General features: G+C 45.1%; 2 protein-coding genes and 1 non-coding gene across 4 annotated transcripts in view; 1 reads left to right on the top strand and 2 right to left on the bottom strand.

Moving 5' to 3' along the window:
• Positions 1-2,972: 2,972 nt before the first annotated feature.
• hapln4 (hyaluronan and proteoglycan link protein 4) lies at positions 2,973-15,742 on the bottom strand. The gene is made up of 7 exons (XM_056277085.1): positions 15,553-15,742; positions 13,948-14,086; positions 10,568-10,757; positions 9,530-9,702; positions 8,115-8,230; positions 7,470-7,656; positions 2,973-4,802 (listed from the first exon to the last, which is right to left on the bottom strand). Exons 2-7 carry the CDS (start codon positions 14,048-14,050, stop codon positions 4,411-4,413), a joined length of 1,161 nt encoding a protein of 386 aa, XP_056133060.1. The 5' UTR covers positions 14,051-14,086; positions 15,553-15,742; the 3' UTR covers positions 2,973-4,410.
• Positions 15,743-16,091: 349 nt separating this feature from the next.
• Positions 16,092-16,164, top strand: trnaa-agc (transfer RNA alanine (anticodon AGC)). The gene has a single exon. It is a non-coding gene; the product is annotated as a tRNA-Ala (tRNA).
• A 1,946-nt stretch (positions 16,165-18,110) lies between these two features.
• tm6sf2b (transmembrane 6 superfamily member 2b) overlaps positions 18,111-19,287 on the bottom strand; it is an 18,568-nt gene continuing 17,391 nt past the window's right edge. For both annotated transcript variants that reach the window (XM_056277638.1, XM_056277639.1), the window contains one exon: positions 18,111-18,457. In XM_056277638.1, the coding sequence (XP_056133613.1) occupies positions 18,221-18,457 (237 nt within the window). In that variant the 3' untranslated portion in view covers positions 18,111-18,220. The remainder of the gene's footprint in view (positions 18,458-19,287) is intronic.

Genomic DNA, 19,287 nt, shown 5'->3' with positions numbered 1-19,287 from the left:
TGGGTTGCCTGAGAGAGGGTGTATGATGTTGAAACACACGAAACATCCGAGGACCTCAGGAAACATCCCTGATGATATGTCCCAGTGCATCCTTGGATGTATCTTTGAATCATCCCAATCCCAATTGGGGTCGCAGGATGCTGGAGCCTATCCCAGTAGTCACCGGGCGGTAGGCGGGGAGACACCCTGGACAGGCCACCAGGCCATCACAGGGCTGACACATTTACATCTAGGGACAATTCAGTATGGCTAATTCACCTGACCTACATGTCTTCGGACTTTGGGAGGAAAATTCAAATGGATAGAAATTTGCTAAGTCATAAGTGCTACACTGAAGAACATTCAAAACTAAAACCAATAACAAACGTTTTTGGAATGGTTATAGAGACAAACTTTTGATTGAAGTTATGTAAATAGACCAATCATAGACGGGTAGACTAAAACCAGCATCACTCTACCGGAGACTTGCAGTGTTTTTCTAGAGTATTGTTTTTACTGTAAACCAAATCAGTTAATCTGTATTAGAGTACTGGAATTGTTTTTGTTTTTGCAGGTAACATGCTATACGCAGCATTTCTATGACTTGTATGTACTGTGGTATATTTTATACAGTGAAGATGTGCCGTTCTGTTTTGTACTGGAGAGTTTTTTTTTTTAAACAACCTATACTGTCAACAATAATAAAAGACAAAAAATGACTCGCTATTTCAAAGATTGATATAATTATTCATCTACTACAGTGCCACATGTTAGTGTTTTTTAGGTCAGCCAACAAGTGTTACTCTTGAGAGCAAGCTAGTGCTGGTGTTTTGGTAGAGCGATATGCCTCTGACGCATGTTTGCTGCATTTTGGTAGTTGTGGTGCATTTTAGGCATGATATGAAGTGTCGTGCTAAGCTGCGTGTTGGTGCAAAGCATGTTGGATCGCCACCTTGCCGTCGTGGAGAAGCTTGTATTTACCAATGATTCCAAGAGCTATGCTGTCTGGAGCTTGGCTCCTGGTAGGGTCACCCAAGGTGGATAGGTCAAGGGGGAAGTTCCAGGCGAAGCGTGATCCAACAAAGACCTCAATGGTGGAACTGGTGGAAGATGTCTCCAGGTCACAACAGCAGTGGAGACGAATGAAGGTTGTACAGAGAGTGGTCCCCAATCATCTTGGTTCTCCATGCTATTGGACTCTGGCCACCCCCTGCCAAGGACGATGTGGTGGCTTCAGGCACATCAGCCACTCCACGTCAAAAGCTGTCACACGCAGGCATCCTCCCATTATGTGGCTCCAGGGTCAGCCTCTACACCCACCTGAAGACCCAGAAAGAGGACAGTCATACTCGACCCTGAGTGACCGCCGATGATGATGATGATGATGATGATGATGATGAAGAGTTTTGTAAAAAACTGAGCTCGGTATTGAAAAATTCTTGTTTAGTAATTGTAAAAAATTTTAATGTACTGGTCATCTTTACTGCTCTGGGGTTTTCTATTTAAAATTTTCTAACTAAACCCTTAGTACTTTATGCTCTCATCTCAGGCCCCTGTTCTGACTTACTGACCTCTGTCACAGGCTGATAAATGAGCGCCAAATGGAAAGGAGCTCCAGCCCATCCTTTTGTATTTACTCAGTGGCTGCACTCAGTTGTTACAGGGTCACCTAATTTAATTTCATGCTCGAGAGAAAAAGATGGGAGAAAGTCTGATGAACTGAAAATAGTACTTTCATCCTTTCTGCAAGTGAAATAGGTGCCAAGGCTCTATCACTGTTACGAAAGGCCTATGTTGTTGCACCCATGCACTGTACCTGTCTATTGCTCCACTTCTTCCTGCCTCTCCATAGGCTCTCCAAAGGTTCTCTTGTGTTTGAGTAAAGCTAGTATGAGGAAGCTTCATTCAAGGCCAACACATGTTCACTGTCCAAATTTCCTCCTGCCCAGCTTGTTGAGTTAAATGTCTGTGAAATATGTAGTTTCTTTCAGCTCAGTATTTGAGGGGCAACTTTGTACAGTATGCATCATTGCTTGCACACTTTTTTTATCATTTAACTGCAAAATAGTGGTGGCAAAGATCAGTTTTATAATCTCAATTTGTCATAAGAAGACATGCTGAAAGCAAAGACAGCAGCAGCTGCTAGTTATGATGCCCTTGCTGCTACACAAGGTATTTTAGTTAGAGCAAGGCACTTAAATGCCATGCAAAATGAATTTCAAATTGGCTGGGGTGATAACCATGTGCACAAAAATATCTACATTGCTTCAGCACCAAAATGTGGAATGCATAATCCCCCATAAATTGTGAATGTTATAGTTATTTAGGTGGCACAGTGGCGCAGTGGTTAGGGTGGTCGCCTCACAGCAAGAAGGTCCTGGGTTCGAGCCCCGGGGTAGTCCAACCTTGGGGAGGGGTCGTCCTCTGTGTAGAGTTTGCATGTTCTCCCTGTGTCTGCATAGGTGTGCTCCGGTTTCTTTCCAAAGACATGTAGGTCAGGCGAATCGGCCATACTAAATTGCCCCTAGTTATGAATATGTGTGTGTATGTCGGCCCTGTGTGATGGCCTGGCGGCCACCCAATAACTGCTGGGATAGGCTCCAGCATCCCCGCGACCCTGAGAGCAGGATAAGCGGTTCAGATAATGGATGGATGGTTAGTTATTTAGGCTGGATTTAGACTTTTTAATGTCATGGCTGTGAATCCGAAATTTTTATTTTGGCAAAGCATGACTAATGCTGTTTCAGGGCCCTCTCATTGAATAGTCAGGGCCCTCTCATGATAATAATCGTCCTCAGCCATAAAGGTTAGGTTTGAGGCTCGGGGAAAAATCTTTTGACAGGACGACTAATCATCAAATACTCAGGAAATAACTGCACACTCCACAGCTCAAATGTCATTCACAATGATTGTTTCATAATGTTAAATTTGCCATAAACTCAACTTTTATTACAGGCTGCCAGTTGCTATGACGATGACATGGTCACCTCTGCTGCTTTGGCGCAGCACCAAAATACTTCCCACCCAGAGCACCGTTCAACAGTTCCACTTGCACGCAGACGCTCAAAGGTTAAGACATAATGGAGCATTGATTATATATAAAGAGATTAGATTTGTTTTATAGCAAATCCGTGATCCAACTAAAGTGCCCCCTCCTCTAAAATGATTGTACAAAGCTAAAAAAAAAAAAGTGTACTACTTTTAAAATGATACCAGTAACATAACATAAATTCATAACATTTCTTTTTTTTTTTGGGACACAATTTTTAAAAATAATATTTCAATATCAATTTATTCATGCAGAAAAGGACAGAACCCCAAATACATTTGCATGTTTTAAATCATCAACCAATGCCAAGGCTTTATTTGTTTTTTTTTTCATATTCTTCCTTTTGTTCCTGAACATACACAAAATCATTCATTCTGTAGTTGCAACTGTAAACACATTCCATAATAAAGGTAATTGCATTGTTTTATCTCATTAAGACTGTGCTATTTAATATGTATAGTGCAACTGGTGGCTTAGGCAACAAAGAAATACAGAATATGAGGTAAATTAGCAGTTATTGCAGCAGGTTTTGCATATCTATTTTGTAAGCTCCGGCAACTATTTTCATCTTAATATCGCATGCCTACTTGATTTTAACTTAGACTACTATCTTAAAATATAGATGTCTATAAATAAGTGCAAATATCTTAGAGCAAGTGCAACATTTGCTATTTGGCCTGTTCAGCTCTAATGATAGGGTTGCGATGTCCAAGTCAATGAGAAAAATGGGTCACATTTCAATATTGTATTATGCCAAAGGGCTGTTAACCAAGCATGGCATCAGCATACAGAGAAACTGCAATCACAGTCATCACTTGAAGGGCATCTTTGAGTATTTCCATGCAGTCCGACAGCATTCATTTTCACACACAAAGGAATATTTTCTCACTGGCATTGTGATCCTGGCTCAGATTCTTGGGCCCTTTAACTCGGAGACCGCATGAGAATGACACGGGGTCCTCCACACACCATGTGGTCCAACCCCCCCCCACACACACACACACACACACACACACACAAATGTAAACAAAGACAATATTGACGGGCTCACCATACCAACGTGTGCCTGAGTTCGGATCAAGCTGCTGTTTAACTGCCCATTTGCAGCTGATGGATGCAGTCACACACACACACACACACACACACACACTCACTCTAAGATACTCTACTTTGTGGAGACAAATGGAAAACCACCCTAATAAAGATGTCACCCTTAATTTTGCATGGCCTCGCTACCACTCTACGGCAAATCTGCAAACGAACACTCTTGTCTTTGAGTGTTAAGATTTAAAAGCGATGAATGGAGTCTGGCTGCTACGTGACAGTTGTTGCAGTAAAATCTAAAATAGAGCCCCCCCACTCTTGCTCTCTGTATCGCTGTCTTAAATCACTTTGGTGGCATTCATTGAGCCGATGTCGCTGCTTTTCTTCCTCGTGGAGCTCTCCGCGGGGTGCCATGTCGTTAGAGCACCATTGGTACCCTCGTCCTTTCTCTTGCGGAAACAGAAGACCCCGTAGAGCCGGAATTTCTTATCAGGAAAGCCCAGGTGTCTGACCCCTGGCTGGGGCCCTCCACACCGGGAGCGGGGATTGACGATGGGATAGCGGATGCTGCCGTCCTCCAGCCAGCCAGCTTCACAGCGGTCAAGCAACTGGATCTTCCAGGCAGCATACAGCTGACCCACTTTGGCCACCACTGAGCCATCGCGAATGCATGCCTTCACCGCCTCCGCGTAGTTGACCTTCTTAAAACGCTTCAGGAAGTAGACTTTGCCTGTGAGAGAATGGCAGGGAGAAGGGGAGGAGAGGTAAAGGAAGAACATGTTTGTTGCACTGACATGAAAAATATGTGCAAAAGAAAGCAAGAGACGGCGGCGAAGAATAAGAAGGCAAGAGAACTGACAAAGGGTAAAGAAAAAGAAGGGGAGGGTATCAGAGAGGGAGACACAAAGGCAGACAGACACACAGTGAGAGACAGACAGAGACAAACAGACAAGAGACAGAATCTTCTTAATAAGAGACTCTTGAGACAGGCCAAGCCTCGGGGGAGGATCGTCTCAGTTTTCCTTGCCTCTCAGACTCAGTGTGCTCAGAATATCAAATCAACCCATCAACCACCTGGGCAGCTACTCAGAATGGAGAGGCAATATTATGTCGGTGGGAAGCGCTCAAACTCAAAATTACTCTTAAAGGGCTTCCTTTTTTCAAGGGCATTTTTCATCTCACCTCTGGAGAGTCTTCTCACCGGGCAATATTAGAGAAATCGGTATCGTTTTTGCCAAAACTGTTTGAACCAAAGTGAACCATGATGTAATCGTTACAGAAATAGGAGCGAATGCTGAGAGCCTTAACTGAGAATATAGACTGGTAGGTTTCTTCAGCAGCCACGACTGCTATCATGAAAATCTGCCGACGAGCCTCGGTCTTGCACTCGGCGCAGTTATCGATTTTTCTGCTTGTTTATGTGACTGGTAGCTGTTAGAGAAGCAGTGTGTTGTCTCATATTTCCCTCGGGGCCGTTCAGTAAATTCCTTACAGCTGGACAGAGTCACAGTATCGGTCACAACTGCTACCGGATCAGCCTGCTCACAGCAGACTGTCCACAATAATTAACACACAGAAGAAGCTGTGACCAGCCGCTTATGCTCGTTCGCTTGTTCTCGTTTTCGTTTCTCTCTCTCTCTCTCTCTCTCTCTCTCTCTCTCTCTCTCTCTCTCTCTCTCTCTCTCTCTCTCTCTCTCTCTCTCTCTCTCTCTCTCTCTCTCTCTCTCTCTCCCCCTCTCTCTCTCTCTCTCTCTCTCTCTCTCTCTCTCTCTCTCTCTGCCGTGGTACCTTTTTTCAAGCTGAGGAAAGGCACTGGTGCTGTTTGTATTTTCCTCTACAGTTTCCATAAGACAGTGTGTGTTGTTCAAAAGAGAAACACCGAGCTTCTTTTGAATTGGGGGGGGGGGGAAGGAGGGGGGTGTTTTTCATACTTTTTTTTATCTTAGAAAAGAAGGAAATCTTTTTTTTTCAAGTGCATAAGATTTTTTTTCCCCTTCTTTTTATGGAATTCCCCCCCCCTTTTTCTCCCCAATTGTATCCGGCCAATTATCCCGCTCTTCCGAGTCATCCCGGTTGCTGCTCCACCCCCTCTGCCGATCCAGGGAGGGTTGCAGACAACCACATGCTTCCTCCGATACACGTGGAGTCGCCAGCCGCTTCTTTTCACCTGACAGTGAGGAGTTTCGCCAGGGGGACGTAGCGCATGGGAGGATCACCATTTCCCCCAGTTCCCCCTCCCCCCTGAACGGGCGCCCGCCTGAGCAGAAGAGGCGCTAGTGCGACAACCAGGACACATACCCACAACTGGCTTCCCACCCGCAGACACGGCCAATTGTGTCTGTAGGGATCGTCCGACCAAGCCGGAGGCAATACAGGGTTTCGAACTGGCAATCCCCGTGTTGATAGGCAGCAAAATCGACCGCCACACCACCCGGTAACCCCCATTCCCTTCTTTTTTGAAGCTTGTAGAGTTGCGAGTAAGCTTGAAGCTGCGATCAATGTTGCTTCCCAAGCTGAATGCTAAAAGCTCCCCTGCAATATACGGCTCGTTCTGTCAGGAGGCCCTGTAACATGTACGCCGCTTTAGACTGCACGTCCCTCCAAACTAAAACTTTTACTGGCCTACAAACAAAGTCGGTCTCCCACTTTCCCCAAGTCTTCTCAGTTCAGGAACCCATAGGTGGCACTGCATGTGTGAAGAAGACACTGGCAGAGTGAATATGATGTAAATCAAAGGGCTGGGAGATAAAAGGCTGTGCTTGGCACCCAGAGGACACTGTGGCCCTGTTAGCGGAGCAGAATCAACACAGCCTGATCTAAATCCAGTGGCCTTGGGCCTGCTAGATCACAGGCTGAGATCAGAGACGGGGACCGTGTTCCCGCCTGACTAATTCTGCAGATACATTGTTCTGTAACGCAGAGTCCAGCCCCCTCGTTGTCTTATCTCCTTACCCTTGCCACTCCTCAGTCCCTTGGCTGCTTTGAGCGTGGAAATGCTCCAATCTGGGTTGAATATGTGCGTAGGAGCAACTTAATTTGGCCGAATGGTAGAAACACTTAGAAGAGTTTCTTGTCAGATCAAAGGGAGGACATTCTTTGTACACAAAGGCACACACTCGCTGATACTAAGATGCACACACATATAACCAGACACATGCACACACTCAGAAACACACATATAATCAGAAACACATGCCCACACACTCAAATACACACACACACACATACACGCACAAACTCAGATACACAACCAAATACACAAAATCACACATATACATTTACACATCCCAAACGAACACAAATACACTGGCACAGACAAAGATAAACACTCCCATGCACATATATAAACACACACATATGCACACAGTCTCTCTCACTCTTTATCTCGCCCACTCACCATTCAGGTTGGAGGTAAAGCAGAAGGCGTCATAGCGCTCGTCCTCCTTGTGCCGGTAGCCGTAGTTGCGTACACCAGCGGGGGTGTCCTTTCGACCACACTGATCTCTGGGGTGGGAGATGGGGTACTGGACTGAGCCATCGTCCAGCCAGCCGGCATTACACCAGTCTAAACCTTCCATCCAAGCCTAAAAAGGAGGGATAGAGTTAGGAAGGCGGAAAGCGGGGGGGGGGGGGGTTTACTGGGAGGTTATTATTGAGAGGAGACAATAACTTTGTTTATCTCTTCGAACAGAGACCCATCAGTCTGAAACCTGATGCCCAAAACTTCCAAATATGAGAATACTGACCTACATTAAGAAAACCGAGATAGACCTGTGGCCATATAACACTGAGAGACAAACTGGACTGGAACGTTCTATTCTGCAGCCATTAATGCATAAGGCTCCCGGCTTGTTTGTTGCAAACGGTCACAGCTGAGAATGTGGCAGATGGGTGGATGAGTTACCAGTGGAGGAAGCCCTTTGGTCCTGAGAATAGCCTGATAGCCCATGGGAAATTGCACTCATTTGTGTCTGTTTGTCTAATCTCACTTTAATGAAAGTGTCTCTGTGTTTGAACTCTAGGAGGATTATGATGAGCTCACCTTATGCAGTTGGGAGTGGGACGCCAGGATTGCGTCCTGTTGTTTGCAGGCATCCTCTGCCTGGTGGTAGTTGAGCTTGTAGCGCCCTACATGAGGGTAGTAGGGAAAGACCACCCCTACAAGAGTGCAGTGACAAGCCAGGTCAACCGACAGGCAAGACATGTAGTGCTACATATGTTGTTTATCTGCAGTGTTTAACTGTTTCAATTGTTCTGGATATGTACAGACTTCCTTTTCGTGTTCACCTCTGCCCTGTATCTTTCTCTGTTTTATTCAATGTGCTGTAAATTTATGAGTGGCTATGGCTAGTCAAACCATTGTACATGTAGCATTTAGCAGTACACTAATACTTGTGCTGTCTGGGTGAGCGCCTGGAGCATGTAAAAACCTAACCTGGATCTAAGAGTCAAAATGGGTTGTAGAGGTTGGATTTGTCTCTAGGCAATCGAATTTGCCCCTCCTTTCACACATAGTTTATTGCATTATGGGCCCATGACACGTGTAGATGTATCAAAAGAAAACCAATGCAGACAACATGCAAACTCCACACAGAGGACGACCTGGGATGACCCCCAAGGTTGGATAACCACAGAGTTCGGACCCAGGACCTTGCTGTGAGGCAACAGCACTAACCCCTGGGCCACCATGCCGCCCTCTCATATAACCATAAATACTTAAATGTCCAATCTTTTGTTTGTCCATCCATCCATTATCTGAACCGCTCTTAGGGTCACAGGGATGCTGGAGTCTATTCCAGCAGTCATGGGCGGCAGGTGGGGAGACACCCTGAACAGGCCGCCAGGCCATCACAGGGCGATTTTTTTCACTTTTTTATTCAACTATGTACAATAAGTTGTTTCCTGTTTATTCAGGCTCAGAGGCTCAGAGGGTGCTCCTGTTTCCTCCCACAGTCCGAAGAAATGTTAGTCAGATGATTCGGCCATACTAAATTGTCCCGAGGTGTGAATGTGTTGGCCCTGTGATGGACTGGCGGCCTGTCCAGGGTGTCTCCCCGCCTGCCACCCAATGGCTGCTGGGATAGGCTCCAGCATCCCGTGACCCCGATTGGGATAAGCAGCTTGGATAATGGATGGATGGATGTATCAAAAGGCAGTTCATCTCAGAACCACACCTACTCTCATCACTGAGCTGAGCTACACCCATCTACACTACCACTAGCCTTACACCTACTCCATGACATTTCATCAAATTATTTCCAGTCTCACTACTGGTCTCTCCACCGGTAGATCTTGTTAATTTGAAAGGGAACACCTGGAGCTCATGAAAACCTAATGCTTTTGGATATAACCAGCAGTGGATAACCCTGCTGGTATTGGCTGCTAAATTGTTAATCATCAACAACACCACAAAGCAAAACATCTCATCCATTTACACTTCACTCCTGGACCGCCTACCTTCTAAGTCAAGGTTGACAAATCCCGCGTCGTCCTCCATGTCGTTGGTGACCTCACACTCGTAGCGTCCGTAGTCCTCCAGTGTGATGTTGCGGATGATCACCGAGGCATCGCAAGGTCCTGCCTGCTCCAGAAAAACCCGGCCTCGGTACGACCCAAATGTACGCTGCTGCCTGAATAGCACATTAATTACTTTCACAAGTGAAGTTTTGGTAATAGAAATGGAGAGCTTTCATTGGCTCAAGAAGAGGTCAAATTTGTCTGTTGAGTGATACTGATAGGGTGAATATGTTAGTTCTTGTTTGTATTGTGCATTTTATGATTTGCTAAGAAATGTGCACGATGAGAAAAGTAACATTAAATTATTCAAATTTTTCTTGGTTGGATGATTATGAAATACTTTAAATTTGGTTCATTGGTTCATAAGGATTTATTTACTTATTTATTTATCTCTCCAATTGTACTTGGTCAATTGCCCCACTTCCGAGCCGTCCCGATCACTGCTCCACCTCCTCTGCCAATCCGGGGAGGGCTGCAGGCTACCACATGCTTCCTCCGATACATGTAGAGTCGCCAGCCACTTCTTTTCACCTGACAGTGAGGAATTTCGCCAGGGGAACGTAGCACATGGGAGGATCATGCTATTCCCCCAGTTCCCCCTCCCCCCCGAACAGGCACCCTGACCGACCAGAGGAGGCGCTAGTGCAGCGACCAGGACACATGCCCACACCTGGCTTCCCACCTGCAGACACGGCCAGTTGTGTCTGTAGGGACGCCCGACCAAGCCGGAGGTAACAGGGAATAGACCGCCACGCCACCCGGACGCCCATATAAGGATTGATTCAAACCACTGCACTTTATCTGTAAAAGCCTGGGAAAAATGCTTACGTATTGGTCATACACATATTGACGTGAAACCAGATGTTGTACATCTGTCTGAGGCCCTGTCAGATCGATGCAGTTTATTGGGTTGTGCCAAAAGACTATTATATAAGAACCACTTTGAAGTGTTAGGATATGTGAAATATACGATTCTACCTTCCAAGTGCCACAAAGACGTCCTCAAATTTCAGTGCGTCCGTCACCTTGGTCCATTTGATGCGGATGCGGGAAGGGTCGGTGCTCTCTGGCTCGTGGTGGTACCTGCAAGGTAGAGTAATTGAGCCGCCCCGATGGGTCACCACCTTACCGGGAGCCGTCTGCACAATCACTGCACCGGTGTCATCCTCTGTAGACAAGTGGAGGGGAAAAGAGGATGAGAAGGTTAATACCGACTGGTTGCATTTGCGGAAAACCTCTGAAATGACAGGTCTCCTTTTTTCTGACTGCTGCCCTTTTGCGTACTCTTTGCGCTCATTCTTTATCTTTTTATTGATTTTTGAACCAGTGTTGCATACAAAATGTTGTTGTACATACAAACTGTCCAATTGAACTGATTTCATACTTATATAAACAGAACCTATTATAGTGAGGTATACAAACAGTAGAAAAGAACAGTAATCAATCCCTATTCCAATTAATTCTTACCCAATCTTCATATACCCATTAGCCCAATAATTCCTCCCACCCAAGCCGTCCCACTTGTTACAAGAGAAAAACACCAAGTGAAAGGCAAATAGGTACACTCATTATACCTAGTAGCTCAATAATATTTCTCACCCAAATTCTTCTCACTTGCTATTAAAAAAAAAATTAAGACTCATTCTTTGTTATGTTAGTTGTACTTGCTTGTGAACATTGTCTCCCCCCTTCTCCCAAATTGTATCTGGCCAATTACTTACTCTTCCGGGCCGTCCCGGTCGCTGCTCCACCCCCTCTGCCGATCCGGCGAGGGCTGCAAACTACCACGTGCTTCCTCCGATACATGTGGAGTCACCAGCCGCTTCTTTCCCCCCCGAACAGGTGCCCCAACCGACCAGAGGAGGCACTAGTACAGCGACCAGGACACACACCCACATCCGGCTTCCCATCCGCAGACACGGCCAATTGTGTCTGTAGGGACGCCCGACCAAGCTGGATTTGAACCGGCGATCCCCGTGTTGGTAGGCAACGGAATAGACCGCCATGCCACCCTGACGCCTTACGAACATTGTTTTGCGTTAGTTACTTCATTGCAAACTGCAGGTTTCACTTAAAGCAACATTTTAGTACAAAAATCTTACGTGAAAGTTTAATTAGTTTTACGGAAAAAGTCTAAAATAAATACTGTGTATGTAGCACATAGTATTCATTCTTTAGATACGGATTTCATCTATATAACACATTGAATGTGCAGTCAGGTTTATTTACTGTTATTTGAAATTAGCTGTAGCGTTGACTGAAAGACATTTCTCACAATATGACCAGCGATTCAGGTTACTACATTAAGTGGACTTTGACTGTACGATTTCACTCAGGGACAAACCAGCACATAATCATGTGTCTAACAGTGTTCCTCTGTAAACACTCACGTAGTATTTTGGAGGCTAGACGGAGGAGAAAAGGTCAGTCTTATCAAAAGGTGAATGTACATCTTGGTTTGGTGAATGATGGTCGCACTTTAGATATGTGTGAGCATCTAGAGTTTGTGTTATTATTTTCAACAGAAGCGGACCAAAGAAAAGACACTAATCGTCTACTACTACTACTTTCAGCTGCTCCCGTTAGGGGTTGCCACAGCAGATCATCCATTCATCCATTTCCATCTCTTTCCCTCCTCTTCATCTTCCTCTGTCACACCAGCCACCTGCATATCCTCCCTCACCACATCCATAAACCTCCTCTTTGGCCTTCCTCTTGCCTGGCAGCTCCGTAATCAGCATCCTTCTCCCAATATACCCAGCATCTCTCCTCCACACATGTCCAAACCATCTCAATCTTACCTCTCTTGCTTTGTCTCCAAACCGTCCAACCTGAGCTTTCCCTCTAATACTATACTTGTTCCTAATCCTGTCCTTCTTCATCACTCCCAATGAAAATCTTAGCATCTTCAACTCTGCCACCTCCAGCTCCGCCTCCTGTCTTTTCATCAGTGCCACTGTCTTTTTTTTATTATTATTATTACTTTATTGAGCCCCGTGGGGATCTCCAAACCATATAACATAGCTGGTCTCACAACCATCTTGTAAACCTTCCCTTTAACTCTTGCTGGTACCCTTCTGTCACAAATCACTCCTGACACTTTTCTCCACCCACTCCACCCTGCTTGCACTCTCTTCTTCACCTCTCTCCTGCACTCCCCGTTACTTTGGACAGTTGACCCAAAGTATTTAAACTCATATGCCTTCATCACCTCTACTCCTTGCATCCTGGCTATTCCACTGTCCTCCCTCTCATTCACACATAGGTATTCTGTCTTGCTCCTACTGACTTTCATTCCTCTTCTTTCCAGTGCATACCTCCACCTCTCCAGGCGCTCCTCAACTTCCACCCTACTCTCACTACAGATCACAATGTCATCCGCAAACATCATAGTCCACGGAGACTCCTGCCTGATCTCGCCCATCAACCTGTCCATCACCAACCAAAGAAAAGAGACTAATACTCTGCATAATCTCCTAGTTCAGTCTTTGATTTTGTTTGTGAGCATTGTGAAATCCCTGGGAAATCTGCTACCACACCAACTGAACAGGGGATTGTGAGTTGTTTATTTCCAATGTGCAAAAGGCCAATATGGGGCATAGTTAATCTGTACCCCAGATCTGACATCACTTTAACCAGCACAACACCTAAACTTGTAGAAATCCACTTATTACACTAACCCAAGATCAAGGGTTACAACAGTACAAGCCTGTTGATGCAGCTGGGCACCAACAAAACCTAGCTGTGTGTGTGTGTGTGTGTGTGTGTGTGTGTGTGTGTGTGTGTGTGTGTGTGTGTGTGTGTGTGTGTGTGTGTGTGTGTGTGTGTGTATGTGTGTGTGTGTGTGTCTTGGTTTTTCATAACCTCTTGCACTTGAATGTGTGTTTTTCAGTCTCCTGGGAAACCAACAAATACACCCACAAGTGTGCGGCGTCCATTTAATGAGCAATTGAAAGACGTTTTCAGCAGCTTTATTGTGACCAGATAGAGAGTACCTTCAATTATCTCTGGCAGCCGACAATTAGACTTGTCAGCTGCCTGCCACTCTTTAAAAGGTTGTTTATCGTCAACAAACCATGAAGGTATCAAGTGCTGTTTAATCCAAACTTCAACACATTATTTCACAACACTGAGGGCACTGCAATAACATAGCAAAGACAGAAACAGTTTTACAATATTGCAATATAATCACTAATAATTGTTGAGAAGCACTATTACTGCTTTGTGTTATCAACAAAACAGAATGGCTAGTCTCAACAACCCGCTTTGCCCTATGTGAAAGAGACATGACATGACAAAGACCGCCACGTGAGTTGATGCCATAATAGCTGCAGGACAGAGGAGGACGGGGACCTTACCGAGCACATGCACCACCCTTCTCCTTCCCTTCTCTATGTCCGCTGGCAGGCAGGTCACAGAGAGGGTAAAGGTCAGAATGATAGTTACGGAGGTCAAGGACATTGTCCTCAGGGACAGGGGCAGAAACTGGTCTGAAAGCTGTAGAAAGAAACACATCAGAGCGTTTACTAGAAGTTAGGAAACCTCCAATACAAACCATTATTTTGCCACCTAAAAGAGTATCAGGGTATAACTAAAGATGGGTATTCTTAGGGTTCTTCTTACCTACATTGTTTTGCTTTTACTTGACATAAAAAATGAACAGACAACTGGTCGTGACCCGGTGTTGACCCGCATACTAGATCCCATAAGGCCAGTGACAGAAAGGTGAATCCATTCATCTGGACACAACATTTATTGAGACGGAAACGTTTAATCACTCATCTAAGTGACCTCTTCAGTCTCAACTGACTGCAGGTATCCCCACCCTTATAACCAATGCAGTGGCATAACGACCGAAACCAACCCTCGGTTTCACATGCAAATGGTCACGCCTATTTGCACTCACTTAGTTGAGTGATGAAACGTTTCTGTTAAGAAACGTTGCGTTCAGATGAACTGATTCAACTTTCCGTGCCAGTGAGTTTGGCGGGTTTCTGATCAGCAGGAGGCGCCATAAGAACCAAAAGCACGTGCGTGTCTGTTATGTGACCTGAGCAGATGGGAGTATTGCCATTTTCAGTTATAGTTGTTAAGAGTTAAAACTGTGCGTTTTTTCTCCATAACGGCAGTGTAACATTGACTCCTTGTGTTTCCATCGCTCCACTAGCACGTGAAGGCAGCACTGCGGCCAAAGTAATGAATTAAGTCCCTGCCCCAGCATAAATCTGCAACAGCAAATCAGCCTGCCTAACGAGGACTGCGACATCACCTCCCACGTGGCCATGTCAGCGATCCGCTTTATGGCAATGAATGACTTTGGATACGCACTGAATAACAGCAAAGAGTGGTCCCTTAGGAAAACCCCCACGGCGTTTAGAGTCGAGGTCACACACGGGGCTGGGCCCAGCAATTCTGGTCAAGCACCCATTATCTTTAGACGGGCCCTAAAGACTGTTTATGGACGGACGGGAGTACGCAAAGAGTATGCTTTGCATCAGATGCGCACATCACTATGTTGGCAATGCAGCATAATTGTACAGTTGAAGAGGAGACGCTGGAGAACAAAAGCATTCTTATCACTCAAGTTAATAATGCAGCATAAAGAACTGGCTGAGTCAAATGGCTCAATAATTAACAGTTTTTGCCTCGGGTGTGAACTGATAGGGTCTGCATTGAGTGCATAGTTGTCTCCCCCTCCTGAAATCAGTACACATGTAATCGCATTGCCGCAGCAGATCAGTTAGGCTCCATCATAATGATGGGCCAGTGACGCAGACTTAACTAAACACCCTGGTACACATGCACATAGCACTGTAAAGCAATGCTGCTGCTGCTGCTGCTGCTGCAACATTTGTGTCGGCCGAACATTCAAGGTTAAGTCCACTGAACAGTTTTCATGCAGTACAAACAGTGCACAATGCGCAGAACCGAGCCCAACCGTTCGACCACAGAAGTGGACTTACCACAACTATCACAACAGGATTTGGTGCACGACTGGATGAGGCAGATGAGCGCTGTTTACTTCTCGGGCAGGCTGCTAGTGGTCTGCGGAGGAACTCATCTTATTCCCTCTCTCTCTCCTCCTGCTGGCGTTTCTTGTCCCATTGCTGATCTCTCTCTCTCGCATTGCAGGGGGAATCACTAGTGTTGGTAGGTCCCGCAGTCCTGTGATGACGCACTAACCATTTTTTTGATTGACTGATTGATTACAGAACGACTTTTTTCTTTTTCTTTTTTTTACAATCGTGCAACGTCAGCCCCTTGCCATTTCGTCATTTGTCACTGTTATTTTGAGTGCATCAGTCTGTTTGGCTGGCTGTTAATTTGTATGTTTTCACAAACGATAAAACCTCATGGTTGGTTTCAGTTTGTGATCTGGGGTCTTATTAATCGAGTTATTTTCTGCTACAAAAGCGCCGAGAGTCTAAATAACGCGAAGAGAAACGGATTACGGTGGCTGTTGGATTGTTTATATAGCTTTGCTCAGACGAGTGCGCCCGGCGGGGGATTAGCTCAAATGGTAGAGCGCTCGCTTAGCATGCGAGAGGTAGCGGGATCGATGCCCGCATCCTCCAAACCTTTTTCACCACTACGTTTAGATTTTTTTTTTTTTACTTTCGCAATGATTGAAAGAGCAACGCAACATATCTCTAACCTACTATTTCAACAAGCGGATGGGAGCTGAGATAGCAAAAAAGACAAAGCAAAAAAAAAAAATCAACATTGCTTCATCAGAAGAGGAGAGTGAATCCCATTCAGCGTCAGCGAAATGTACATGCTGCAAAAAGGGAATTTTACAGCTATCCCTGCCTTTGGTGTGTGAATTATTTCGTTGTTATTTTCCCCTCAAATTAAAGGTTACCAATTAGGCAAGCCACAGCTCCCCAGGGCACTTGCCACAACACAGCTGAGCCGACATCTGCAGCACAAATCCCTTGTGACTCCCATCATGGGATTACAGGGCTGCTTGGAAAGGCCAGATTTGATTCAGAGCCTCTGTTACACACAGAAAATGGATTGGGAGCATGTGCGAGCAAGACTGATGCCACACTTCAGCGCAAAAAAAGCTGCAGTGGGAGAACAAATCTGATGATTCTCTACTTTCTCCCCCTCTGTGCATGAGTGAGTGTGTGCATGCGTGGGTGCATTGGCCTATTGCTAAGCTAAGTGAAAGAGGTAATTGTCTATGAGTGGGCAATTCCACTATTGATAGGATGGGATAGGAGAGAGGAATTGCACAGTTGTTTTAAAGCACATTATCCTTCCATTTAAAAGTTTCCCATTCTGTCTGTCAGCAAACTGTTTATGCAAATATTTTCTGAACTATTTTCTAAACCATATCATGGATATAAATACTAGCGATAGAGAAGTAAACCTTGTGCCTTTCCCATTGAGATGCATGCTCTCCCAAGCCCCCGAAGGCACAATCCAAGACTGTCTGGGCAATTACAAGGACGAGTAAGCCTTTTTTCTGCATATTTTGTCCTCTAATCAGTTGTGAGTGAAACTGTCAACCACATTCTTTTGCGATGTTTTCATAGTGTTTGCCCTCGGAGACAAAACAAAATCCAAAAGGCATTCGTTTTGTATCTGTTCAAAAGAAAACAATGAGAGCAGAGCCAGACAATTTACCCAGCCACCCACACAGAGCTAACATACTCACAAGAAAAGAACAGGATCAAGAAATACAAGAAGAGAAGGGATAAAAAGCGAGCCATCTGGTTCCACTGGTACCAGCAAAGAGAGCATGGAGGAAGATTACAAACTGAGGCCATCATAGCATGCCTTGTCTGCGTATCTAAATTTATAAAATAAGCCTTTTCTTTAAAACCAAGACAGGCTGGCAGGCGAACAGCCATGCAACTATGATACATGTTCAGGTGCATGTGAGTGGTTCAACACCCCATTGAAATAAATATACCCTGTGCAGCACAAACTGGCCATACCTTGCGACTCAACTCTGAATAATAAGAAGTGGTACCCATGGTGGCATCATCTAAAGTGGCAACTTCTCTCCGTTCAACAGTAATACGAAGACATTTTCTCCCCTCTCTTGTCTCATTCCCTGGTGCTCAAGTTTTGATCCTAGAGCTGAAATGATTTTTAATTTTAAGGGAGGCGGGATGACTGAGGTTGCTCGCGAGGAAGAAGTGTTCAATAACCCATAGTCATCCCTGCCCATAGTCATAATGAAAAGAGAGGATGGTGTGCTTTGATTCTCATCCAGCAATCCCTCACTGTGCTGTGATGACACTGTGGCTGTGAGGAATGGCAGAAAGTTTCTTTGAACCTTTACACTGAAGAGCAGCTGAAAAAAAGAAACCAGCCCACGGGCCAGACCCCGCAGAACAAACCAGTGTGAGTGTAGAGTAACAGTGATTGCAATGAGATGAGGGCAACTAGGGATGCTAGCGATATGACAGTTTACGCTTTTAGTGAGGATATAAATTGTTGTTAATCAAAGATTCAAATAATGAGAAAATACAGAGCAGGTGAGGAAAATAACTTTATATTGTGACATTTGAAATAAGGCATTTGAAATAAAGTGTTATTGTAGTTTTAAGTTAAAATTCTTTTTGAGAATCAGTCGGCTCATCATCGACTATGAAAGCTACAGAACATTAGCATCTGTTATTTGTCTTTGTACTTGGTGTCTTTCTCCTCGCTATTCGGCAGGCCGGTCTGGCCAGGGAAGGGGGCAATCTTCAGGAAGAAGTAGGGGTTATTGTGGACCCGCATGGCCACCAGGATGGGGGTGACTGCATAGAGCACATTAGCTGCCAACACACACCAGAAGGCCTCATCTGGGATACGAAATGGAGCTGCAGTGCGAGGATGGAGGGAGGCCCCGATATGAGTCCACTGGCACTGGCAGAAGAAAGAGAAAGTGGCAGATAAGTTAGACCTGATAAAACAAGAGTGCAACTAAGATATTCTCATTCTTCTAAGTCTTCATTTACGAATGTTGTGTTTATTTGGGGCAAATTCCTTGTATATGCAACCTCACTTGTCTGGCAATAAAACTTGACCTCACTTGACTAAACTTGTCTTTACGTTGGTACTGAGTTTGCCAGTTGTCAAACTGTTGATCACTGAGAAATAAAAGATGTTTGGTTTTCTGATTCATAGCTAAATCTCGTTCTAAAAATGACAGGTGGCAGTTGTTGGTTGAAAAAAGAAATAATCACAAATGTGAAGATATCCTCTTAGAGGGATTGTACAAGCTGTGGTCAGTCTAAAGCTGTGATGACTCCAGCTGTATATTGTATGACAAGCATCACAAGCACTCCCACCATTGTCTGCAGTTTTTGTACACACAGGATGTAGCTCACTTCTTTCCACAGACCCTTCAGTTGAGTATGTTTGAATGAGGTATGCTGTGACTCTCTCCATAGTCATTAGTGTACAGTTGATGGTGTCAAGAGCTGGGATCTCACAAGGAGGGCACACTAGTGGGCTCAAAGCGGGAGACACACATACTGTAGCTTTTGATTAACCAAGCATAAATCCCCAAGCTTTCCTGTCCTCTCCTACTGCATTCTCTGCATCCAGGACTAGGCTTTGATCAAGGGTTTCCTGTTCTTCTAGCTCCATGGCTGTCAGATCGATAAGGGTGGGGAACACCATCAGCCCATTTAGTATGGAAAAACTACCTCCGCAGAATAGTTGTGATTGGTTTGTGTAGAGTGAGAACTCCA

The sequence above is a fragment of the Lampris incognitus genome, chromosome 3 (assembly GCF_029633865.1).
Source record: "Lampris incognitus isolate fLamInc1 chromosome 3, fLamInc1.hap2, whole genome shotgun sequence".
In the NCBI taxonomy this organism is placed as follows: domain Eukaryota; kingdom Metazoa; phylum Chordata; class Actinopteri; order Lampriformes; family Lampridae; genus Lampris; species Lampris incognitus.
The sequence above is the reverse complement of the archived record's forward strand: the minus strand, read 5'-3'. Positions and strand labels throughout refer to the sequence as shown.